At 40.5% G+C, this 26,984-nt stretch overlaps 3 protein-coding genes across 6 annotated transcripts in view; 1 reads left to right on the top strand and 2 right to left on the bottom strand.

Moving 5' to 3' along the window:
- Positions 1–18: 18 nt before the first annotated feature.
- Positions 19–16,811, bottom strand: fkbp1b (FKBP prolyl isomerase 1B). The gene is made up of 4 exons (XM_047387453.1): positions 16,635–16,811; positions 15,303–15,350; positions 5,922–6,034; positions 19–757 (listed from the first exon to the last, which is right to left on the bottom strand). Exons 1-4 carry the CDS (start codon positions 16,669–16,671, stop codon positions 629–631), a joined length of 327 nt encoding a protein of 108 aa, XP_047243409.1. The 5' UTR covers positions 16,672–16,811; the 3' UTR covers positions 19–628.
- Positions 16,812–16,912: 101 nt separating this feature from the next.
- On the top strand, positions 16,913–26,599 carry LOC124881708 (WD repeat and coiled coil containing). Of its 3 annotated transcripts, none has more exons than XM_047387449.1 (5): positions 16,913–17,153; positions 19,074–19,230; positions 19,320–21,240; positions 21,418–21,538; positions 24,710–26,599. In XM_047387449.1, exons 3-5 carry the CDS (start codon positions 19,321–19,323, stop codon positions 24,898–24,900), a joined length of 2,232 nt encoding a protein of 743 aa, XP_047243405.1. In that variant the 5' UTR covers positions 16,913–17,153; positions 19,074–19,230; position 19,320; the 3' UTR covers positions 24,901–26,599. The 3 variants fall into 3 exon arrangements, with proteins under 3 accessions (XP_047243405.1, XP_047243404.1, XP_047243403.1); XM_047387448.1 differs by having other exon boundaries at positions 16,915–17,153; positions 19,074–19,195; XM_047387447.1 differs by having other exon boundaries at positions 16,915–17,153; positions 19,074–19,195; positions 19,299–21,240.
- Positions 26,496–26,984, bottom strand: part of mfsd2b (major facilitator superfamily domain containing 2B) — a 42,062-nt gene continuing 41,573 nt past the window's right edge. For both annotated transcript variants that reach the window (XM_047387450.1, XM_047387451.1), the window contains one exon: positions 26,496–26,835. In XM_047387450.1, coding sequence (XP_047243406.1) covers positions 26,787–26,835 — 49 coding nt within the window. In that variant the 3' untranslated portion in view covers positions 26,496–26,786. The remainder of the gene's footprint in view (positions 26,836–26,984) is intronic.

Below are 26,984 nucleotides of genomic sequence, written 5' to 3'. Positions count from 1 at the left end.
TACAAACAGGACTCGGAGTACTTAATACAGTACATGCCAATTTTATTCAGGACTTGGTCAGTAAACTGTTGTAGTGATAATGGCTCTTCAACATTGCTGTACAGTACTGAGTTGGATCTGATAGGATACAATTGCATTAAATAGATAGGTTATAAAACAAACTGAACAGCAACATCATTCAGAGGATTCAGCAGGACAAGCCTTTATCAAAGTGTCGATGCAGACAGTGGTATTTAATGCCCAGGTTTCATACAGAGCAGAAATGTAGAACCTTGAACATATGTACCCGTCCTCTGTTATTTGAACTGTAAAGCAGTTTAGATTGTAAGAGAGTTGGATGGAAATTTAAAAAAAAGAAAAATCTTTATTTAACAAACAGAACTTAAAATATGAGTAAAAGTATTGCAGGACATGGGTATCTTGGAATAAAACCTGTAATGACAAGGTGCCAGTGAAGCAGCAGAAATTACATTTAAATACTGAGATGAAGAAGATGTAGAAATCAAAACAAAAAGGAGGAGAGGCAGAAGGTTGTGGCAGGCGGCAAGCAGGTATGGTCTCCTGTAGGAACAGGTTGTAGCGAATGAAGCCCAGGTCAACGTTCGACCTTTGTGTTGTAAAGCAGCCATCACTCCAGCTTGAGCAGCTCCACATCAAAAATAAGCGTGGCATTTGGCGGGATGACTCCAGGGTGGCCTGTCGCTCCATAAGCCATGTCTGGTGTGCAGGTGAGTTTCGCCCTCTGGCCGAGGCTCATCTGAAACACAGGAGAAAAGAGGAACACGTCTGGATTTACTGACGGCAGACTTCTCCACAAAACAAGTAAAAAATAGACACAGTAACCATACTCGTTTATTTATCGTTTATCATTGGGAAATGCTACATATAAAAACCACAAAATGAAGAAAGTTTGCGTGTTATCTCTCTGCATGCGCGGGCTTTTTTTGTCTTGTAGTGTAGAAAAAAATAAAATAAATCCACTTACAAGTTCAAGAAATTCCACTTTATGCCCACATTTGTGTGTTTGGAAACCTAAGCCACTTGGATTTTTGACAGGAAGGTGTGACGAGCTCTCCAATTTTACAAGAAACTTGAATTTAGTTAATTATTTCACGTTACAAAATTAACTCACTACACAAGAATAAACAAAACAAACAACTTCAAACTCAGATACTGCAAAAACAAACTTCCATTTTACGTTTATTTCCACATTAAATTTTTCTGCTCTAATTTTCATTTAATTTCACTTTAAATTACATTTCAATGAAAAATTTCAAATTAAATTTTTATTTTCACGCATCCAGGTTTTAAAAAAACGACTGGCGATCTGTCCAGGGTGTGCCCTGCCTCTCGCCCCCTGACTGCTGGAGATAGGCACCAGACCCCCGAAACCCTGCAAGGACGAGCAGGTGTAAACAACGGACGGACTTGACGGATGGACGGACGGAGTTTTAAACACATTTATTGACCTAAAAAAAAAGTCATATCTAAATCATAATTCATCTACTCATATGACTGATGAATAAAACTTTAACGGATCAGAACAAAATTAAAAATAATCAAATTTTAACTGGGATTGGGAGTTTTTGTAAAGCTCCAATAAATCTACAAATCAGATCTACAAGCATTTTTAGAATGAAAAAGTACATGTCTCTTATGAAAATGTTTTCTTGTTAATTAGATAACAATAATTAGTATAACAATGCCCGTAAAAGCATTGTGTTTGTGTTCTATTAAAATACACTAATATTCATATTCAGGATGATTTTGTTTCTGGACAGTCTCCACTGACCCCAACAAAGAGATTAAAGGGATTTCAGATGATTGCCGTAGCTTTCTAAGAACACATCCACTAAAGCTTAATTGTTTATTATTTGGATTAGTTATTATCATCATTTTGATGAACCTTTTTGGTTATTTGGCTTATAACTTGTTTTCTTTGCCGTTTCAATTCTAGGGGACAAAACTTGCCCAAAGAGTAGTTTTCCTGTTATTTTGCTTTAAGCATTATAATTGTAATAACTAGTGAGTGCTGCACTGCGCTCAGGTGTCTGCCACATCGCTGTCGGTTGAGTCTAGCTGAGGGTTCCCAAAAACTAAGGCGTGGACTGCATCTGGACTGACTTGCTGTTTGGTCAATGGGTTTGTGTCCATGCATTGTCCCCCTTTATCTGTCTGCTGGTCCTGATGGACTGACAAACAATCCAGGGGGAACCCTGCCTCTGGTAGGTTGACTGCTGGAACAGGTTACAGAGAACAGATGCATGAAAATATACACTGCTCCAAAAAATAAAGGGAACACTTAAACAACACAATATAACTCCAAGTAAATCAAACTTCTGTGAAATCAAACTGTCCTCTTAGGAAGCAACACTGATTGACAATCAATTTCACATCCTGTTGTTCAAATGAAATAGACAACAGGAGGAAATCTTTGGCGATTATCAAGACACTCAATAAAGGAGTGGTTCTGCAGGTGGGGACCACAGACCACTTCTCAGTACCTATGCTTTCTGGATGATGTTTTGGTCACTTTTGAATGTTGGTGGTCCTTTCACACTCGTGGTAGAATGAGACGGACTCTACAACCCACACAAGTGGTTCAGGTAGTGCAGCTCATCCAGGATGGCACATCAATGCGAGCTGTGGCAAGAAGGTTTGCTGTGTCTGTCAGCGTAGTGTCCAGAACCTGGAGGCGCTACCAGGAGACAGGCCAGTACACCAGTAGACGTGGAGGAGGCCATAGGAGGGCAACAACCCAGCAGCAGGACCGCTACCTCCGCCTTTGTGCAAGGAGGAACAGGAGGAACACTGCCAGAGCCCTGCAAAATGACCTCTAGCAGGCCACAAATGTGCATGTGTCTGTACAAACGGTTAGAAACTGACTCCATGAGGATGGTATGAGGGCCCGACGTCCACAAATGGGGGTTGTGGTCACAGCCCAACACCGTGCAGGACGCTTGGCATTTGCTAGAGAACACCAGGATTGGCAAATTCGCCACTGGCGCCCTGTGCTCTTCACAGATGAAAGCAGGTTCACACTGAGCACATGTGACAGACGTGACAGAGTCTGGAGACACCGTGGAGAGTGATCTGCTGCCTGCAACATCCTTCAGCATGACCAGTTTGGCAGTGGGTCAGTAATGGTGTGGGGTGGTATTTCTTTGGAGGGCCGCATGGCCCTTCATGTGCTCGCCAGAGGTAGTCTGACTGATAATTAGGTACCGAGATGAGATCATCGGACCCCTTGTGAGACCATATGCTGGTGCGGTTGGCCCTGGGTTCCTCCTAACGCAGGACAATGCTAGACCTCATGTGGCTGGAGTGTGTCAGCAGTTCCTGCAAGATCAAGACATTGAAGCTATGGACTGGCCCGCCCGTTCCCCAGACCTGAATCTGATTGAGCACATCTGGGACATCATGTCTCGCTCCATCCACCAACGTCACGTTGCACCACAGACTGTCCAGGAGTTGGTGGATGCTTTAGTCCAGGTCTGGGAGGAGATCCCTCAGGAGATCATCCACCGTCTCATCAGGAGCATGCCCAGGCGTTGTAGGGAGGTCATACAGGCACATGGAGGCCACACACAATACTGAGCCTCATTGTGACTTGTTTTAAGGACATTACATCAAAGTTGGATCAGCCTGTAGTGTTTTTTTCCACTTTAATTTTGTGTGTGACTCCAAATCCAGGCCTCCATTGGTTAATAAATATGATTTCCATTGATGATTTTTGTGTGATTTTGTTGTCAGCACATTCAACTTTGTACAGAACAAAATATTCAATGAGAATATTTCATTCATTCAGATCTAGGATGAGTTATTTGAGTGTTCCCTTTATTTTTTTGAGCAGTGTATATTGGTTGGTGGGTGATTACTGAGGGTTTGTGGCTGTCTAGAACCAAACAATCTAAGCTAATAAGTCAATGACTCCTTACTAAATGCATAATATCATTTCATTATGTTGCTCATAAAGAACACCAATGATGCAATGAAAAGCAGTAACTTTGACTAATCTACCATAGCCCCTTTTCCATTGCTTGCGGTAAAACCCCAGGCTTTGTAAAGCCCAGGTCATGTTTCAATACAAATTTACACGGGTAACTTCACTTTCACCAGCAGCTTCAGTAATGGCAGAGGTTACTATAAAAATTTATAATTTTTATACCATTAATTTGTCACAAAATGTAGTTTTAAGATGTGTTTAACCAAGAAAGTGGAGCTCAGAACATCATCTGTGTAGGCAGTTCATCAAGAATGATCCTACATTTAAATGTTTTTTCTGAGATTTTGGAGCAGCGGAGCTCTGCTTATAGGCTGGTCTGACTGCTATTAGCTAAGCTAACTGGGCAGCGGGACTGGGACTCCCCTACCGCTGCCTGATCTCAGCCTGGAACTCTGGGATTTCCCGCTACCTGTTAATTGTTTGTGGCAGCTGAAAGTAAATATAAAGCGTTTAGTAGGTATGTGGTGAATAACCGCAAGTACCAGAAAACAAAACTTGAATATTTTTTGCTGGACATTTGTGAAGTTATTGTTCGCGTTAATTATTAACTATTTTGCCACAGTTCTATAAGACAAATGTTTTAATGTACTGCCAATGATCAGGGCACTTTAAATTTTCCATGTACATAAAAATAATACACATTTCCCTAAGAATGTGTTTTCATGTAAACCCTACCTTCATGGAGTCAAAAGTCTTTAATATTTTTTAATTTTTCAGTTTTATGCAGACAGCTCTGTAGGAGAGACCACAGTTCCAGGTTTGGATGCAGATGCTCCGTGATCCTGCCATCCTCTGCTCTGCTCTCTACGCATCTCCTTCTTTATATAAACATTTGCTTATGATTAGACAGTCAAGGCATCAATTCCCTGTAATTCTGTACTGATTATCCATTTTTAAATTGTAATAATTAATTTTTTTTACTAAAAACATATTCTGTAGTTATCTGATATGAGTTTACTTGAAGATAATAAAAAGAAAAATGTGTGCTAATCAGTGTTTAGTAGTTATTGTAAATAAATCATGCAGTTGTAAAGCAACAGCTCTGATCAGATGCAGGTTGGTAAAACATTTATTGTAAAATAATGATTTAAACTTTTCCTGCTTATGGATCCAGTGCAACTTAAAGAATAATGGAAGGAATTAATCAACTGTATAACTTTATACACGAAAACTCTTGACACAAAAAATGATTTAACATAAAATGGAGTAAAGCCATCTACTGGAATGAAGGTGTATTGTAGTTTTTTCACAACTTCTCCAATAAGTCATTAGGTTGATTTAAATAAATGGACCAAAGCAATGGAAAAGGAATGTACAAGATTCCCTAAGATTTCCATCACCGTGGGTAGAAAAATTTAACGCCCCAGGATTTGTTTTCAGGACCAACTTTAATCAGCCCTATTTCAGAATCTGGAATGGATTATCCTACATTAAATACATTTTATTTTAAATGACAGTTTGGGATCTATGGACCTTTGTAATACCTTTTATAAAGTGTGAAAACTCAAACATTTTTATTACTCTAATTTCAAATTGTATAACATTTAAAAAATGCATAGGAACCTTGTATCTGAGTCATTCTGAACAGGGCTGGTAATATGAAAAGTTGATTTAATCTTTCTTTAAATTGTTTCTGCAACAACTAAGGATGGTGTTGTTTTCACTGTCATTGAGAAAAGTAGAAAAACAGAGTTGTCTGATAATTTATTGCCACTTCAGGGATGAATGTCTCTGCTTATTCTCAGGTTTTCCCAGGTCAGGTTCCAGGGAATGAAACTTTGTAGACAAAGAGCTCAGGCCAGGATTCAAACCCAGGACTTTCTTGCTGCAAGGCAACACTGCTAACCACTGTGTATACCAATTCATTTATTGATCTACGTGACAAAAACTGCATGAAAGCAAATTCCCTTCTTACCTGTGCTACTCCTTCCTCCCAGCCTTTTATAACCTCCATCCGCCCAATCTTGAACTTAAAGGGCTTGTTCCTGTCTCGAGAGGAGTCAAACTTTTTCCCATTCTGCAGCATACCTGCCAAAGAAAAAAATAAAACCACACACGTCTGAGATGCGCTAAACACAAAGACGAGGGTATTGTTTCAGGGCTATTCTAAAACCAACACGTCTCAGACATGACCTGTAGATTATTGTGCTGGCGTGGTTTCATTTCTTTGCTGAGAAGAACAAATGCAGTGTGACTCTGAAGCCATTGGCCTAGTTTAGTGGATTATTTTTAAAAATGAACTAGGCCATTACTTGCATGTATATAGACCACGGTATAACAAAGGCACAGCTGTACAGAACTCTGCTCCTTCAGAACCGACCATCCCTTCAGGCTTGATAATAATGTTGGGGACATTACACTTTTATAGACTGGGCAGGAAAACACGCGTATTAACAACTTAAGAGATGAAATATAAAGTTATGCTGCGCTATACCAATAACCCATGAACTTTCTGACCCTTTAAAAGCCAAGCAAGACAATCACATCCTTCAAAACAGTTTATTATTGTTCCTGCACAACTGATCTGTGTGGAACATGAAATCTGTAACCTGTAAGCAAACCCTGCTATAAGGAGCGTTTGGTCTCCACAACCTGGGAACGAGCCAGTATTAAATAGGAACTTTAGACAGTTTGATGATGGCAGTCTGCCTCAAAGGAACATAGTTTGTACTGATCTACAGACAACAAGTACCAATGTCTCACAGGTGTAAAAAGCTATTTTAGCATCAAAAAAGTTTAAACTAATGCTGAAAACTTGACATAAAGAGGAGGCATCTCTCAAGTGTCAGTTTGCTGACTTTTCTCTACTTCTGATGAAAAACAAGGCAAACCTTCGTCGCCAACTCTTCTGTGGAAGAGACGTCTGGAGATGGTCAGCTGAAGACCTTTGCACAGAATTACATATAGAATTTCTGGGTCAAATCTATTTCTCGTGTAGCGTATCTGATCTGACATTGTCTCTACATAATTTATTACAAACCATGGATGCAGCCTGACTGTATTACTCTACTGATACAATTTCAGTGCATCAATAACAACCTTTTACCCATAAACCTCAATGGATTGCAGCAAATTTAGAAAACCTCATTTCAAAGTGACCTTACTGCACTGCTTTTCTTGTCATCCTGGGTGTTTCTTCCCTATCTTCAAAATTGCAATACCAAAATGGGAGGTTTCTGCATCCACACCATCACTTTCAGGCTTATTGTGAAGGTGGACACACCATCACAATTTTCTTCCGGAATTGTTTGTTGCACCAAATGTGTCGCATACGTTGGAAAGTGCAGTCAGAAGAAATTAGACGCAAAGGTCAACAGAAAACATTAATTACAATAACTTTAATGCTTTTTGAAAACTCTTAAGGATCTACAATCAGTTATCGATATATATATATATATATGTATTTTTGCTGTTTGAGTGTCGATCATTATTTTTTGCTGATCGGTAAGATCTTTTTTTTTTTTTTTTTACTTCTTACAGCAAGTGCAGTGACGGGATGTGTTGAGGAAAGCAGCCATGCCTCCCAGTACATTATTATTGATTATTTGGAGGGCTACCAGGTGGCTGTGGCTGTGAAGAGGTTTTGGCCTTGGCATGAAGCCAGCGTGGTCCTACTCTCTGATGACCAGTCTCTAGCGGTGGACGTAGGCCGCATATCATGAATAAACTGCTACTGCTGCTACCAAGAACCTCCTGCCGCATCCAGGATCCAGATATGCTGACGCCACCAAAATCAATCAAAATTAAACAGTCTGGGGATGTTCCCCCTGCACAGATGGAGAACGTACAAAAATTTTCAAGCATATCCTGAGTATTCATCCAAATTAAGTTTCAGTTATAATGTTGTGGTGCGGTGCAACAGGGGCCTAGATATTTTACCAAAACCTAATGTTTAATTCTGGTTACTCCACCTAGAAGGTGTTTCATAGTAAAGTTTCTAGAAGCTTTAGTATCTGAATATAAAGTATTTATCAGTAGTTTAAAATAAAACCATATTTTACTCTTGTAATATATACAACTTAAGTCTTTTTCGCTTGTCACATGGAATTAAAACACCAGGAAGAGCGGCCGGTCATAATTCTATTCAATAAATGTGAATATTTAACATTTGAAGTTGGTTTTAACCAAAATGCAGCCATGATTTATTGTTCATCTAGGCATATGAATGTTTATACTGCTGCTTCTCTTTCCTTTCTCCTAAAATTAGCAAGTCTATAACTTTCAGGAAGCCCAGTAGCCCATATATCAATGGCGAAGGCCCTTTCCAATCATGGAGTCATCAGGTTCACCCGCACCAAGGCGAATGCCACCTGCTGCAAATCATTTGAGCAGCAGGACATCAACTTTTGGCAACAACCGCATGACGTGGGTTCAGTTTCTGGGGCTGATTCAAACTGAAGCCAAACACTGTCCACAAGAAGGGAGGCCATGGAGGGATCATACGTTACAGTTCACTCCTGTGATTGGGCATGGGGGCAGATGACGTGAAAGAGATGCTGAATATATACAGGTCCTTCTCAAAATATTAGCATATTGTGATAAAGTTCATTATTTTCTATAATGTAATGATGAAAATTTAACATTCATATATTTTAGATTCATTGCACACTAACTGAAATATTTCAGGTCTTTTATTGTCTTAATACGGATGATTTTGGCATACAGCTCATGAAAACCCAAAATTCCTATCTCACAAAATTAGCATATCATTAAAAGGGTCTCTAAACGAGCTATGAACCTAATCATCTGAATCAACGAGTTAACTCTAAACACCTGCAAAAGATTCCTGAGGCCTTTAAAACTCCCAGCCTGGTTCATCACTCAAAACCCCAATCATGGGTAAGACTGCCGACCTGACTGCTGTCCAGAAGGCCACTATTGACACCCTCAAGCAAGAGGGTAAGACACAGAAAGAAATTTCTGAATGAATAGGCTGTTCCCAGAGTGCTGTATCAAGGCACCTCAGTGGGAAGTCTGTGGGAAGGAAAAAGTGTGGCAGAAAACGCTGCACAACGAGAAGAGGTGACCGGACCCTGAGGAAAATTGTGGAGAAGGGCCGATTCCAGACCTTGTGGGACCTGCGGAACCAGTGGACTGAGTCTGGAGTAGAAACATCCAGAGCCACCGTGCACAGGCGTGTGCAGGAAATGGGCTACAGGTGCCGCATTCCCCAGGTCAAGCCACTTTTGAACCAGAAACAGCGGCAGAAGCGCCTGACCTGGGCTACAGAGAAGCAGCACTGGACTGTTGCTCAGTGGTCCAAAGTACTTTTTTGGATGAAAGCAAATTCTGCATGTCATTCGGAAATCAAGGTGCCAGAGTCTGGAGGAAAACTGGGGAGAAGGAAATGCCAAAATGCCAGAAGTCCAGTGTCAAGTACCCACAGTCAGTGATGGTCTGGGGTGCCGTGTCAGCTGCTGGTGTTATGATAAGACCTCAGCAGTGCCACAGGCTGATTGCCTCCATGCCACGCCGCATTGAAGCAGTCATTTCTGCCAAAGGATTCCCGACCAAGTATTGAGTGCATAACTGTACATGATTATTTGAAGGTTGACGTTTTTTGTATTAAAAACACTTTTCTTTTATTGGTCAGATGAAATATGCTAATTTTGTGAGATAGGAATTTTGGGTTTTCATGAGCTGTATGCCAAAATCATCCGTATTAAGACAATAAAAGACCTGAAATATTTCAGTTAGTGTGCAATGAATCTAAAATATATGAATGTTAAATTTTCATCATGACATTATGGAAAATAATGAACTTTATCAAAATATGCTAATATTTTGAGAAGGACCTGTACATCCTGCACCAAACAAAAAAATGATGTTCATGTTTTTTGTTGTTTTTTTTTTTACAGGAAGCACATCTAAGTGGATTTCACACAAGGAGAAGTGTTGTTTCCAACAAAGAAGATGGTGCACATGAAAATTTGAATCCATATTGTTGACCCCCCCACCCATGGAGTATCACTGCTCTGTTATCGGTTTTTGTCCTGCTAAGCCTGGGCGCAGTCTGCAAAAATAAAGCAGAGCCTATCCCTTCCTGCGCTTGGCTCTCAGACTCTCTCCCCATCAGAGGGTTTCACTTGGCTGTAGGCTGGCAGAGAGCCATATCACACACGGGTGGGGTTATTTTTACTCTGTTTACTGCATCCTGTGTTGCCCCTCGTCAACAGAAGCTGCCAACCGAGCAGCCCCCTGGGCTCAGATGTGGACGAACTGAGACGTGTGTAAAGCTATCCGTTGACCAGACTCGCTTCAGTGCTGCAGGGGCACACGTCTTAATGAATGAGTCATGTCTTGATTGTTCTTTCCTTGTATAATGGAGTAACTAGGAGAAAGAGTCAATGTGTTTAGGAATCAATTTAGTGTCATAGTATTGACAGTATGTATGTGATCCCCTGCAGGAGTGTATAAGTGACTCCGTCGCCGAAGACTGACAACAAGATGTGTAGAGCCCGGTTTTTCCACAGACAAATTGTTTAGTTCATCATTTTAAGTGTGTGAAAGCTGTCTTTTTTTTCCTCATATTCCTGCCCCATGGGATCTGCCATGTGTATCCTGCATAGAAAAGCCTGTCAGTCAGACAACTAAACAGGAGATGATGTTTGCCTAAATTTCAAACTGTTTTTTCACTTGCATAAACTCCATACTGTTAGCAGTGAAAATCTACAGACACTCAAATAGCATTTCCTCCCTCTAAGTAGTGGCTTTCAACCTGCTGTTCAGTCACACCTTAAGCTGTCAAAGTATCAGCTAGAACCTAAACTTGGTAAAGACAACCAGAATTAGGCCTGGCATCATTTCCTTCCCCCGCTAGGAGCCTCATTTTAGTAAAAAAAAAAAAGAACACTGTTTGTCACAGAAGCCTGGTGCCGCCAATCACTACATGTATCTCGGACTCATTTTCCTTCATGCTGACCGATACCATATCTGCCTTCGTTTTCCTCCTTCGGCGACAGTCTGATATGCAGAGAAACAAGCCTGAGACAGCAGGACTGCAGCTGTTAGAGCTGCCACTCTGTGACCACATGGACATTTGGGCTTGATGACAGAAACAAGGGTGCAAATGATTGAGAGGGACACACAGTGCCTAGCAAAAATCTTTTGACCTCTTAAACATACGAAAATAAAGATCAATGTACTTTAATGAGATTATACAAGATGAATCCAACGCGCATAATTGTGAAGTGGGAAAAAAAAAATGATACATGGTTTTCTATATTTTATTTAGGGAAATCAAATACAATATTTTTTATACTAATATCAATTGTGCACCGATTGATTGGCCGGCTGATCAATGAGCCCCGATTTCCTTAATATTGGGTGATCAGTGATTGGCCGATACTTACGTGTGAACCCTATCTTATCTGCCTCTACAAAGGTCTGAAAATCACCACTGCCCCATTTTGCTCTGCCTTGAGAGAGAGCTTACTGACAGACCCGTCCACCTGGTCACGTCTGCACGTGCGCAGTTCACCACTGTTGACAACGTAAGATTGGAACATTGAAGGTGTGTTGTGACCTTGTGACACCTGACAGGGTCAGTTATAAAGAAAATCGGTATCGGTCTAAATCGGAATCGGCAGGTCAGGCTTCTTAAAGATCAGTAATCGGAGATCAGCCAGAAAACTTCAATCGGTGCACCCTTACTATCATCCGAAGCATTGAACATCAGACAGAGGACTGTTTACTTCATTGAGTATGGCACAACTGTAAACCTACCAAAACCCACCTGTCAACCTAACCTAACAGGCCGAGCAAAATAATGCGCTACTTTGTTTTGGTCTGTCACATAAAATCCTCTAAAGTATGTGGTTGGAATAAGACGTGTGAAAAAGTTCAGGAGGTGTAGATACTGTATTTTCCAGGTTTGAGGTCAGAGCTAGCAATGACCTCTCAGCTAATTTGAGCGACTGCTACTCTCAGCGGAGTCAGAGAGAGGTCACCGCTGTAAATCTTTGTGTCCATTTGCTCTGGCATGTGCGTCTCTGCATGTCTAAAAATCCCCTGGGTGAAAACAAAAAGGCATAGCAGTTATAAACGGCAAAAGGGGAATGGGTTCAAATCAAATCCAGAGTAAGTTTAAATCCGATAATGTACTGAGAAACATCTGTCCTTACTCTTTGGGGTTGTTTTTTGGAAAAAAAGAATCAGGGCAGGACTGAGGTAAGGTTAACGCTCTGAGACAGCTAAATTAACAAACTCTTCCAAGTACCATCTCTTTATAAGATTTTCAACTGAACATTTGCCCTTGGGCTTTAAAATAAAACCAATATTTGATACTTCAGCACGAATGAGAGCCTCTTCTGTCTTTTACATAATGTATAGTTTTTATATTTCACATCAGTACAAATATTTTCCATCTAATCTCTGCAAAGGCATTACCCCTGCTCACACAATAATATTTTTTAGCCTTTTGTGCACACTTGCTATGGCTTAACTTTGTACTTTGTAAGGCATTGCCTCCAAAGTACCAACAGCTTATAGGCAAATCTAGCAGGTAACAAGGCAAAGAAAATTAAAGGTGGGGGAGAACTTAATTCGTTTTCCGTTGCTGGGAATTTCAGCCATTACCCGGGATTCTGAAAGCCCCACGTGCAATTTAACAGGAATTTCAATTTCCCGGGTCCGCACTTTTCCAGATAAAAGGCTCAGGTCTAGGGGTAGGACTTTTGGATTACCTCGGGATTGTTAAAGGGGCGGAGTTTATGTGCAGAGCAAAAATGATTGGTGGACTCTTTTTTGTAGTGTTCTGACTTCCACTCACCCAGCATATTTAAGACCTGCATGTTGTTGTTTTATAAGACGCTGTTTTGAGGCAATCGTCTGCCTGCTTTCTGCTGCAGATTTCTGGGTTTCAATTACAATATGGTACAACACCACAAGCAAAAACACCAGTTGTGTGTTCTTCTTGTTTTCTGAGCAAATGGTGGGATACGGCCTTCTCGATCGGGCTGTGCTTGTTTGGACTGGTTTCTTATTACCACCACCTGCTGGACTGGAGGTGTAGTGCAGTTTTCTTCAAAACCTCCCTGTAGGTCATTTGGTTCACAGATTTAGCCAAGCTTAGTGGACAATATTAAGAAATAAGAAGAAAATGTTTAGTTTTGTGTAAAAAACAGCAAAGCCAGACACTCCGTCTGAGCTTCGCACATGTTGTGCATAATCACTGTCCCCAAATGACCAGTCTAAGCCAAGAGACACCCAACTGTGTTCACCTTAAAAAATCTGAAGCTTTTGTCTAAACTCTTGTTCATCCAAGCTGTTAGCAGATTCCATTAAAAGGGACACAGTAGCCAGTTTTGTCTCACAAGTGTCACTACTTTTTCTCACTACTTGTTATGCAATCTGCTCTTTAAATAACAGATTTTAAATTAAAATAGTAGCACCTTTTAGAATCCCCTTCGACTGTAAAAACATACCACCATAAATGTTTTGCTTGCGTTGTGTGTTCATGCTGCAGACTGTAATTTGTCTCCAACAGCATTTCATGACTGGTATTTGGCAAATTTGTTAATCACAGCTTGTAAAAAGCTCCATAAAAATACATTACAATACAAAAAAAGATGATGTTTAGGAGACAGAAAAAGGCAGTAGTACAAAGTATAATATTCAGTAATTGTTGGACTTCTATCTGCACAAATCTCTCGTGCTTCTCTAGTGTTTATTCAACTGGATTTACTATTGTTTTTTACATTTTACTGTTTTTATAATCTTACTGGGTCAAGGGGTCTCCTTCTACAGAAGATGTTCTGTGCATTGGTGCGAGTAAAATTATGAACAATATTACTACTATTAATAAGGATAATAATATTGATAGCATTTATGCTGCATGAAAAATGAGATTCATGCTGCTGGCTATACTCTTGATGCAATAAGTTTTCCTAATACCCTTTGGATATTTTAATCGCATTAAAGAAACTGCAAGAGTATGATGGCCATGATAAATGTATACAATAATCATGACATTAACTCATATTGTTAGATCGCTACAATAAGATGATGAGAAATTTAAAGCGTTCTGCTAAATAGGATTTTAATAACAAAGAGAGCAGAAAAAAAAAAAACAAACCCCAGAACAAATACTGGAGTTTTCCGATCTGAAAAGGAATTACAACAGCAGCTAAATTTATTTCTGCAGCTGCCAATTTGGCCCGACACAAAGTCCAATGAGAAGGTGACTATAGCCCTCTCAAGTTTAACCAGTGAACATTTATTTATCATAGCATCCTTGAATTATATTCAGCTTAAAATGACCCACACATTAGCTAAACAAAGCAGCACTTTAGACCACGTAAAACATAAAGCCAGTAAAGGAGATTAAAATCACTGTTATGGCAAAGAGGAAAAACACAGAGGCAGTGCCACAATAATACCTATAGCTAACGTGTTTACTGTAGAAAACATGCCAAAGTGGTTTGGTTGCATACTCACATAAAATAAAGCATGTGACATTTAGACGGTCGAAAGATGACATGCAAACTAGGTTTTGTTTACTTTCTGTCTGACCTAGTTGTCTGGCCAGCCAAGCCCGGGGCACCGAACAACCCAAATTTATTTCCTCAAACGTCTTCGAGTCTTACTGCCCCGCCTTAAAACCAGAGCCTTCTGACAGGAGACAAACATGAAAAAGAAAACAGACACATGTGTTCCTGTCTGTGTGTGTGTGTGTGTGTGTGTTCTTGTACTTGCTGCTGAGTGAGAACCATTTTTTGTATTTTTATCGCAAAGTGAGGACATTTTCCTGGTCCTCACTTTTTCAAATTCCGTTCTTGGGACAGGGGTTAGGTTTAGGACTAGGGTATGAATTGAGTTATTGTTAGGGTTAGGTATTAACTGGTTAGGGTTAGGGTGAGTGTCAGGGTTAGGCACTAAAAATCAAGGAAAATGAATGGAAGTCAATGGAAGTAACCGAAAAGTCCTCATAAAGATAGTAAAACACGGATGTGTGTGTGTGTGTGTGTGTGTGTGTGTGTGTGTGTGTGTGTGTGTGTGTGTGTGTGTGTGTGAGACAAGCTGGCACAGACTGAAAGGGCTGACTGAATAAAACATCTGATTTCTCCTTCAGAACAAAAGCAATTAAGTGTCCGACAGAGGAGGCAACCTCAGCGAGCTTATGAAACTAACCAACACACAGGTGCACTGGCCTGCAGACTGTGGGAACTGTGCAAGCCACTTGTAATCTGAGCAGAGCAGACAATCTACAAATGGGCAGATTTCCTCCTTCAGCAGCAAGGACAAAGGAAGGATGTAGAGTTTCAAGTTTGCCAGGAGAGGAAAATAAAATAGTTACCTATGTAATGAACAACACATGTTTGGCCTTTCTTTGGAAATGTTCGCCCTGTTAAGAAAAGAAAGAAAACAAATGTTAGCGTATGCTTCCACACTTTTGAGTCTGAGAGGCTAATCTTGTAATTATTCTAACAGTTCAATTGGTGATGATCATGTTAAAGGCACTGGCCAGACCTTTCTGTAAAAGCTATTAATAAGACATAGTCTTTCACCTGTACAGCAACATGTTATGGTAAGTTTTTCTTTTTGTTTTTAAATCAAACATCTGCAAATTGGTTTACTTGTATTCTGTAGCAAAGTGTTTGAGAGGTAGGTTTTTTGCACAAATTTCAGAAAAGTTAAAAAGGCCAATATAACCTTCATGAAATGCATCAAAAACTAAGACCTACCACCATTTTTTGTTTATAAACCCATCAACCAGGAGCACGTAATTTATGTTTTTATGCATAAAGTGAGATAATTTCATAATTCCTTCCTTTTCTGTTAGATTTAAAATTACTAACTACCAAAGAATCTCTAGCACATTTTTATTCCTTGTTATGTTTAATGCTCCTTGGAAAAAAAAAGAAAAAAAAAAGAATTGGCAGGTCAGACCTTAAAAAAACAGTAACTGGCACTGGCCATTGAAATCCTGGTCAGTGCATTTGTACTAGATTTCATTATCAAACATCATTAGCAGTCATGCCAGTGTGCACAAAAACCAATCAGATGGGGAAATAAAATTAAACAGATCATGGTCAGTGTTAATGTTAAAATCCAGGGCAGGATCCATGAGGGCTACACCACTGGATAATGTCTTGAAGGTTCTGGTGTTCCTGGCAGAAGAGCCAACCTGTCACTCCCTGCCTTCAAGCCTGGAGACTTACTTCAGTCGGGTCTGTCATTCCTATGTGGAAACATTAGCCTGGATGATTTTTACTCCAAGTATAAATACAATCCCAGTGCTTCTGACAGAGACAGCTACGATTGAGGTCCAGTTTTCCTTCTTGAAGTTTATGCCTGTGACCCGAAATTACTGTAACATAATTTGTATATTTCCCCACTTGAACATTTCATATCCCTCGTACTACAACTAGTAATTTACGGAGTCCTGTTATTTTAAATTGGTGGTGCTAGCAGGTTCCATAGTAAGTATGGAGTATTCTGGAAAGATGCCAGGCGAGGCTTCAATGAGGATGAGCCTCTCAAATACTGGGTTATATCATAGAGCTCAAATAGTCTTGAATTATCCATGCCAACCCATATTTTTCAGGAATTTCCCTGAGGTCTACAGCATTCCAGCACCACTTCCCACCCCGAATCAAAGACAACCCAGACGACTAAATTTACTTACCATCACCTGGGGATATGGTCTCGACTTCTACGCCCATGTTTCCGCTACTTCGAAGGCTAACTATGAAACATAAAGCCTAAAAAACCCTTTCGACAGCCGGCGATGCCACCTTTTGCGGCTACAAGTCGGGCTTAATCGATTGAAAGCATGCATTTAACGGACCACCATCGACCCCGTCACAGAGAGCCCAGATATTCTGTCGCGAGACAGCGTCGAGAACTGAACTACGTCACATACGTCTTGCGCCTCACAGAGCAGATGTTAGTTCCTATTGTACGTTAGCCGTTTTTATTTATTTTCCTGCTACATACAAATTTGGGTAAGGGTAAATATGTGTTTCATTTTCCAGCCAATGGAAGGAACGGCTGTTGTCCTGAAAGCAACTTTATAAAGCAGGGAAATAAGTAAACGTGAGAGTATTGGTAAACGAACTACATATCCCACGATGCACCTACACAAGTACGGTTAGTTTTGTTTCCGGGTCATTTACAGAGCAACGTTGGAGGCACATTTCAACCGGTAACAAAGTGAAGAAAATATCTTTTTATCTGTTTATCATGTTTTCGTCTGAGGCGGCTGTTGTATTTTCAGGTGTACTTTAAGTAGAGCTGCATGTTTGTGTCGTCTTGTACATTATTTGACTACACAACTTAAAGCTACTAGCCAGACTTTTCTCTAAAATTTGTGAACTCGCTGTAGAAATAGCGTGTGACCTAGAGATCATGTCATAATCAGTTTTACAATTTATTTTGCCATTTCGTTGAAAATTCCCATTTAAGCAAGATACAATCTATCCCTCACACGCCTTTTGTGACATCACAGGAGGTAGCTGATCAGAGTCATTTTAAGTGTATTTGTATATTTTTGGGTGTCCTTTTCCTCATTATTTAAATGTTTTTAGTTAAATTCCTGCTTCAAATAGGCTTCGGTGTTTACTAAATAACGTTGAGCCAAATGGATCTGTAACATTTGGCAACAAAAGAACACCAGATGTGGTTTGTAAACAGAAACAAGGCAAATTGGAATAGCCTGAGTTCATTATTATATGTATTTAGTAGAGATACAGTGATAAATGCCCTGGTGACCAGAATTGAGTGATTTTTAGCCTGACCTGTGACCGGCCAGTTGCATCCTGAAAAGCCTGACCTTTTTTCTAGAGTGCAGCATATTTAAGCACTACATGACACACGGACAGCAACTTAAAAAGACTCACTCTTAGCTACTTTCAGTTTTAGTAAAGGGTTTAATGAAGTCAGTGGAATCAGAGACGTGTTGAGACACGTCTGAGTTTCATTCAGCTACAGAAGACTGAGAGAGATCATGACTTTCAGAAGATAACAGAAAGGGAATACATCAAAGTTTGATCTTTTTGAAAGTCTAGTCTGTCTATCATAGAACAGGTTGATACTGGAAATATTGGCAGCCTTTTTGAAATTTCAGAGTTAAGAGGGTCTATATTCACAAAATTATACACTCAGAGACTGGTGTTTTTGTAATTCCAGCCACACTGAACATGCTAATTGCTAATATAAAATGCTAAAGATATTTAAAATGTCAACTCCTTAAGCATTTTGTCTTTGTTTTAAAGTATAAGTCTTACAGTGAGTGCTCTCTCACACGCACCATGTGATGTTGCATCTGCTTCTAATATAAATAGCTAATGACCTCATGGCAGGAAAGCTAGAAAAATATTTAGAAAGACGTTCTGCTTATATCATAGTTCCTAAAGAGAAAATTTGAATTGCCAAAAATCGATAGCGGCAGATCAAAGCTTTACAAAACAATAGATCAGAAATTGGTCACAGAATTCTAAGCAGTGACACTGTTTGCTTCAGCTTTGCTATCCACCATTTTATCCTACATGGGTTCATTGGAGTCAAACTGTCGCTCAAGGTACGCTTTGCTACTCAAATGCAACTCGAATGTTACTGAATGTATGTTGAAATCGGTCAAAGATCAAATACCATCTGAGCGGCCCGATTCCTGTGCCTCCAGTGATGTCATTGGTCCAAATACACTCCTAAGAGATTTAACCTTTTTATTCAGCATGCTTCAGCTCTACATTTATTGTCATTGTGTATTTGTGAGGAATAGAAAACACTGTTGGATATAATTTTTAATATAAACCTTATTTCAGCTTTCTGGTCACCATGAATAGCAGCTAAATAAGATCTTATTAAATTAACATTCAAACTAATCTTGTGAAAGACTTCGTTTATTTGCTACATCTTCTCCATAAATAATTTAAGGTAACAGATTTACTGCTGTTTTATATTTGCTTGTCTAATTTTAAATCTTGTTTTTTATGAAGAAGAGGATAAGATCTATATTTGTAAAGCTCACAAACTACTTTCACCATATCTAAGAAAGGACACGATGTGGTGACCCACTCAACATAGCATTGTTAATACCCTGGGCTCCTAACTGTATGTTGTTAAGGTCATCCGGCATAAGCAGCTGTAGGTGTTCGTCATGACAGCCTCAGCTCAGGCAGAGGGGGATTAAAGCGTGTACTTGGGAGGAGACACAGGAGAGGCTTTTGCTGTTCTTAATCTGCACAGGTAACAACAGCGACCCTTTTGCAAGACCAGCTCAGGTTGGTCTCTGTAATTATTTCTTCCTTTTTGACACATATAAACATTTTCCTCTTTCTGTTTTTTTAAGCTTTTTCTTCATTCCATTCAGGATGGATCTTGGTAAGGCAAAGCTGCTTAGGAGCGGACTCAACACGCTACACCAAGCCATCCACCCTGTGCACGGGATTGCATGGACAGATGGAAAGCAGGTCTGCCTGACGGCTCTCTACTTCCTTAATGGCGAGCTGAAGTTTGGAGACACTAATGTTATCGGGCAGTTTGAGCATGTCTTTGGACTCTTCTGGGGCCCGTTGTGCTGCTCAGATTCCCCCGCACTCCTGGCTGTCCAGCATAAGAAACACGTTACGGTGTGGCAGCTTCAGCTCAGTGCCCTTGAGCAGAACAAGCTGCTGTGCACGCAGACCTGTGAAATGAGTGAGCCCTTCCCTTTGCTCTCTCAAGGCTGTGTCTGGCATCCTAAACTGGACATGCTGGCCGTGCTGACGAAGCGAGACACATCCGTATTGTTTTCTGTCAGGGTGGACAACAGGAGGATCAAAGCAGACATCAAAGGTAGTGGACTCATTCATTGCGCTTGTTGGACTAAGGATGGCACGCGCCTGGTGGTGGCTATAGGCAGTGCTCTTCATTCGTTCATTTGGAATGACATCCAAAAAAGTCTGGTGGCATGCACCTTCTGCCCCATCTTTGACGTGGGGGGCTACATCTGTGCAATCGAGGCCACCGGGGAGGTTCAGGTAGCTGTGGCTACAGAGCTACCTCTTGATAAATTATGTGGGTTGAACTCTGGCATAGCTTTTGACCTGCCGACAGAGACAGAACCTCTACAAAGCCAGGGCTCGCACGTGGTCATGTCAGATGATGATAGCGTTCAGGATTCAAGGAGGAGGTCATTTGAGTCAGAGAGATCATACATCCCCAGCTCAAGCCCCTTTGATCTTACCCATCTCTTGGCGAGGCACCGTCGCTCGGATCCCAGCCCACTTATTCACTTGCGCCGCAGGGACACCATTTCTGGTTCTGGGCAGGACAGCTCACACCTCGTTCTGGTTACATATGAGAGGAAGGTAACTACCACTCAAAAAGTCAGCATTCCAGGGATTTTGGTCCCGGATATTGTTGCTTTTGATCCTCGTGCCTCTACAGTTGCAGTTGCTTCCAATACCTGCAACATGGTTCTCGTGTATTGTATCACAGCCTCCGCTATGCCGAACATTCAGCAGATTTCTCTGCAGATAAACGAAAGGCCCAAAGGTGTCTGCTTCCTCAATGACAAGGTGCTGCTGTTGATGGTGGGCAAGCAGAAGTCTAACGATCCTGCCTTTCTTCCGTCTTCCAACACGGACAAATATATTCTTCGCCTCATAGCCAAAGAGCTTATATACGATGGAGGAACAGCTAATGCACCATCCCCCTCTGGTGTCAACCACGAGTCTTCTTCTAATTTCTGCGCAGGGATTAGGAGGCACTCAGAGCACCTGTCAAAGGATGACAGAGAGCGCCCAGGGATAAAAGATTTGTTGCTGCCAGGAAGGGGGGTAGTTTGTTCGCCCGCGAGCAGACGCAGGCTGGTTGAGGAGGTCAGGAGCAACGAACCCAGCTCCATCACCAGCTCCGTGGACGTCTCTGAGCGACCAGAAAGAGCCTCGTCCAGTACCTCGTCCATCACAGTTGAGAACTTTGACATGGACCACGTCAATCGAATGGCCAGCCTGGCGGTGGGAGGCCAGGCCAGCAGAGATTCCAGCCGGGCAAGTTCTCCTCGCTTTGAGCCAGCGGAGAAGATTCACTCGGAGCCTCCGACGCTGCCGATGCCAGGGAAAACATCCGGACAGGCAAGAGAGTGCTCCCTGGAGCAGCTTGTTCACAACATGGAAAGGCTTAATACAAGCTTCGCAGATGTGCAGCAGTGCCTGAAAGAAATCAGAGATTATACACAGAACGGCAAAAAGGCCCAAACGGTCTATCCCAACGCAACTGATCCCCCGTATGTCAATGTCACGTGCCAGGTAATGTAGTCAGTCCTTTTGTCCTTACTGCATTTCTTAGACCACAACTGATAAGGTACATCTAGCCTATCCATTGTCCTGTTCTCTAACTACAACCTCATATCAACATATTAATGGGCCTTTTACAGAAGAACTGGTACTGATTTCCACTTTTTGTTGCTCTTTGTTCAAATGTAGAAGCAGTTATCAGAGAACGTGTTCATCGACGAGAGGAGACCAGTGCTCCTGTGTGATGGAAAGCTTTGTCTGCGTGCCATCCAAGACCTTTTCAATCTTAACATTGTGGAGATGATGTACGGTATGTGCTGAAAAGATGTCTATTATCAAAATAAGGCCAACAAATACAATAAGCAGGAAATCTAACCATTTGTTAGCTGTCTCGTCCTCTCTTCCACGTCCGTGGTGTAATGTATGTTTTGTCTGACTTTCAAAGCAAAAATCGGCATTGCCTTCAAAGCCCTCTGTGTCTTATAAGATTAACCATGTTGTGACAGACAGTGTAGGGTTAACCAACGGAAACCACCAGGGGAAAACCCCTCATAGTCTTCTTAGGCAGGTCCCACCTTGCGACTGGTTTTGGAAACCTCGTGCGATGAGCTTCCCCACTCCAACCAGGAGCAGTCTGGTCTTTACAGGTCTTCGTTTAGCTACAGCTGATAAAAATGTTTTGTTTTTTTTCCATAAAATGCCTTTTCAAAGAGTTCTAGATTCTTACCTGGACAACATAGTCTGACATTATTCTTCTGTTAACACGCCTCAGCTATTATTGGAAGTGATTAGGAGCCTAGATCAGATTACAAGGTTTAAAACAAAAGCAGCTTATCAATCCTAATAGGCAAAGTGTTTTGTTTTGGGTTTTTTCTTCTTCTGACAATAAAACTCATCTAAACTCAACAGTATTCATATATTTCCTAAAGGACAGTTCTGTAGGAGAAATGGGAGACTATAATAATACTCAAAATTGTACAGATATTAAGCTGTGTTCAAAATATGTGTTTTAAAACTTGTAAAGCTGAAAATTATAATTAAAGCTTTCATTTCAATAAAAACAAATGCTTTGGTAACTCCACACACTCTATTTCAAAATCAGGGAAGAAAAAAAATAATCAGATTTGTTAACACTACAGAAAGTAAGGATAACGAATATTGGACTTTTCAACAAGTTGCTTTGTCAGCAGTTTTCTTTACAAACTCTTACTTTAGAAACTGACAAATTCTCCAAGAAATCTTAATTAGTTGTATAACCGCTGTCTCTGAGAACTGCTTTCCATTAATTCAACCAACGTCCGGCAACTTCTGGGTCCTGTGAGACAATTGAACTACATTACACATCAGAAACGGCCTGCTTGATGTCACCCAAGAGGTCCCAGGACATGCTCCATAACATTGATCTTGTTGGGTCCGGAACCAAGATGCAGATCGTGTTCTGGCCTGTTTGGGGTTTTTGTTTCGACCTATTTCAAGGGCATTTTTACTTCAGTATAAAGGAACAATTTTGAAGTATTGTAGAGGGCTCCATCATACCTGGCATGCAGGTAGTGGGCCCCTGCACCATAGCATGATGCCTGAGCCACTGTGCTTCACTGTCTGAATTTTCACAGAATAAAGGAAATGTTATTGTGAACATGTGCCTTTCAATGAACGATTTGATCTGTTGGTTTTCTATTCCTCTACTACACCTACAAGTCAAAATAATATATATATATATATATATATATATATATATAATGATATAATTTCTGCAGCATTACTGCAGATGAAGACAGTAGCTCCTGAAATACAGTGATCTAAGGACCAGCAGATTAACAGGCAATGTGTCAGTGACAGAATCTTTTCTCACAATCAATGTTTCATAATATTAATGAATGATAAAAGCACCTAAAACCAAAAATTATGAGCAAGATAAATGTGAAGATAAAGCAGTTTCTAAATCTATTTTCTTCTAATAAGAGCTAGCCCAAGGCCCAGGGCTGAAACTCAAAGTGAAGGGGATAGGTGCACTCAGCCAGGATGGAAGTGGCCTTCCTCATGACCCAACTGCTGAACGGGTCAGATAGTAACCTCTGCTGTATACACCCATGTTATTAAAACCCTGGAGAGTTCCTAGCCTTTATGTGTTAAAATGTTAATGCCAACGAATAAAGGACAAGGTTAAAATCGACTCGGTGTAAGAGTCAGGCAAAAAGAACACTAAGGGATTTATTAACAGAGGCAGTAAATGCAACACAGACTCATCAGCTTTACAACCTTCAAAATCTCAGGTGCAGTTGTGTTCAAATAACAGAAGTCCAACATTACTAACCCGATTAATTGTTTGTTTTATCAACAAATAGGTGTCAAACCTGTGGCCCTTATTTAACAGCATAAACAGGAAAAGTTGTACATGTGTTGCTCTTTGAAAATCTGTAAAATGGCTTCTTCCAGACATTTTTCAGAAGAACAATGTTCTTTGATATAGTATATTGATTGGTGAGATATTGGTGAAATATATAAAGAAGCACAGAAAATGATAGGCTGCTCAGCTAATATGATCTCAAATGCTTAAAAATGGAAACCCAAACCAGAAAGAGGTGGAGAAAACCCGAAAACTACCGTTCGAACGGATCGGAGTAGAGACAAAATGGCAAAGAATCAGTCAATGATCTGCTGATTTCAGTGGGATTAAAGAAGGTCTACAGTTACCGGGGAGTCCTGTAGCAGTCAGAAGATGACATGGACGGGCCTGAGGAGAAACTGATAGAAGATAGGTTGTTCTTTTGGTCTAGGAGCTGCAGGCAGTTGGTCAAACACACTGAATTCAGCCCCCAGTACACTGGAACGACAGCAAAGGATGGTGGCCCAGGCATCATACTATAAGGATGTTTCTCATACTGTGGCTTTGGGCCTATCTATCACATATACTGCTATGCTTTTCTGTGCACATCTCATCTGTCTTAGAAACTAGTAACTAGAAAGTGAATACATTTATTAACAAAAGGTCCCTGACTGACATCATTGCTTCTAAGAAGACTGAACATCACTGAGTCATCATCAAAATTTAAAATGACACAATCATCAAAATCGCTCTGGTAGTCTGCGGTGTAAAGAATGAAAGATGAAAGTTCTTAAAAAAAATTATTTTTTTGATTCTGGATTAAATATGTAAAGCTTGCCCTACATCGCTAATTGTACGGGATCTAGCTGGTGGCCCGTATATTTTAAGGCAGTTTTATTGCAGTTTCTTGGAGTTTTTCAGGAAATCAGGGCAACTGTGCTGTAGTTCAGTGCTGTCGGCTGATTGATTTTGGACAGATCTTTGGTGCCTTCTTCTCTTGAATCAACAAATAAAATATAAAAAACAAGATGGGAGCTTCTCTTTGCTGGGCAACAGCCAGTTATTGCTCTCCTTAACTACAGTATGGAGCATTTTTTTTCCACTGGGTAAATTAGGAGAAAGCAGCGGCAACAGTCTTGTGTGTTTCTTTTCCAGGACCGTTGTGGATCGTACTTGTGGCAGATGCTGATGGCTTCGTGCCTCTGACGTTTAAACCCAAAGATGAACTGACAGTGCGCAACGGGAAGAGGAAATCTACCCTGCGGACTCCTGGAAGTCCGGAGAATTCCTGCCCATCCAGTCCAGCCCCCAGCCAAAACCCTACGACTGCAGAGACCTCCACATAGCAGCTCCTGACACACACCTGTACGGACTCGCATAGGGGTGTTTCTCTTTGACTTTCAAATCTGCGATCTCAATGCCACAAAAAAACCACTGTTCATACTGCAAATTATATTTTTATGGTTAAAAAAAAAACGTGCTCCTCAAAAGGCTGTCCTTCGGATATATATACTAGATTTGTATGTTTATTTTTTTTTATGAGATTACTAATAAGTACTTTTTTTGGCGATGCAGTCGTTATAGTCTTCCTCCTTTAAAAAAAAAAAAAAAGGCAACAGTTCCTAGAGTATCCTTAAACCAGTATTGACATTTCTTCCCAAATGATTAATTTAAAATTTAAATAAATATAAAATTTAGTTTTTACTTCTTAAAAGTTTGGATTTTGACTCTTATGCTTAACAGTTTACCCTAAATATTACAATGTTAATGTTTTTACCTGAAAAATTACTCATTCTTAACACATTTAAAAGAAGGCGCTTTTTTGTTGATGACAGTAATGTATCTGACCACAAGAGGGTGCAACACTCCACAAATATTCTTAAGGTTATACAACTGTAGTCTGTTGAAAAGAAAGTAACATTTCAATTATAGGGTTTTACTTTTAAGGACATAAGGCAAATGTGGTCTTCAACTATTGTTCTAAAATATATAAATCTAACCTCAACTGTTTGAAGGTGCTTGAAATACCAAGCTGTGTGTGTAAAACTAAGTACACCCCATAATTCAATGCCTGTAGAACTCTTTTTACCAGAAATAACTTGACCTTGGTTTAAGCACGACTTTATCACTTTCTCACATTGTTGTGCAGGACTTCAGACTTGCTCTTCTTTAGGTCCCACCACAGTGTTTCACTCAGATGGAGGTCTGGGTGTTGACTGGGTCATAGCAGAACATTGATTATTGTCTACTGCAGAGATTCTGTTGCACAGTTGCTGCTCTGTTTGGGAACTTTGTGCTGTGGCATGACCCAGTTTGGGCCCAGCTTTTGCTGTTGGACAGAGGGTCTCACATTTATCTTTATCTTACTTTGGTATAGAGAGTTCATAACTGAATGCAAGGTGCTTAGGCTAGTGGCTATACAAGCCCAAATCATCACCCATCCACCACTGTGCTTGAAAAATTACTAAATGTTTGTTCCAAAATCCTGTTTCTGGTTTTGTCCAGACATGAAATGGTGCATGATGGTCAGACATGTCTACTTTGGCCTCATCTCTCCAAACGACATTGTTCCAGATGTTTTGTGATTTATTCAGAGGCAATCTCAATCCTTCCTAGACCGATGGGCAGCAGGAGGCGCTTGTCTGATAGCATTGCTGTTGTCTATCCTTCTTGGCAATGTGGTAACATTCGCCGGTTGATTACCGATTAAACTGCTTTGCATTTGTGGTTCTGGCGGCTAATTTCTAGGAGTAAAACCGAGTAAAGACCAGATTATTTGTATGATGTTCTAAGGGATAGAACCTTAGAGTTGAAAGAGGGTGTACTTTCTTGTTTACCATGGTGAAGGGTGAATGTTATTTACAACTAGTGCCCCTTTTTTTTTTATGTCCATACATTCCTTTGCAATACCTCCACTTTGAAGAAAGACAAGAGCCGCATATGTGTTTGGTCCTAACCCGTCTCTACGGCGTTTATTCATCTCCTGTTTGTAAATGTGTATCATAAATAAATAACAGCGTAGTATTAAACACAGCAAATAATATACATTCATTTATATAAATTATTTATATGTTTATATATTCAAGATGACTATACAGTATGTGTGGTAATAAAACAAAAAAATGTTTACATTAAAGCAATTTCCAATTGACAGTGTAATATACACCAAACAGCAACCTTCCAGCGTCATGACTGGAATCCGTGGCTTTGTGAATTCACTCCAACATCCCGCTCACGCGTTACTCAAATCTTCCGAAGTTGTGGAGCCAATGCTTTGCTTCCTGTGAGAGACATCAGTATCAGTGATGTGCTACATTCATACCATGGGTAGAAAGTAAACATACACAAGGTTTCCCAAACCACCTTTTTTTTTTTTTTTGTTTGTTTTCGTCATCAATCTACAAGAGGCAAAATGTTCTGATTCTATAAG

Source organism: Girardinichthys multiradiatus, chromosome 15 (genome assembly GCF_021462225.1).
Source record: "Girardinichthys multiradiatus isolate DD_20200921_A chromosome 15, DD_fGirMul_XY1, whole genome shotgun sequence".
NCBI lineage: Eukaryota > Metazoa > Chordata > Actinopteri > Cyprinodontiformes > Goodeidae > Girardinichthys > Girardinichthys multiradiatus.
Note: the sequence above shows the minus strand (reverse complement) of the source record. Positions and strands in the feature narration are given on the sequence as shown.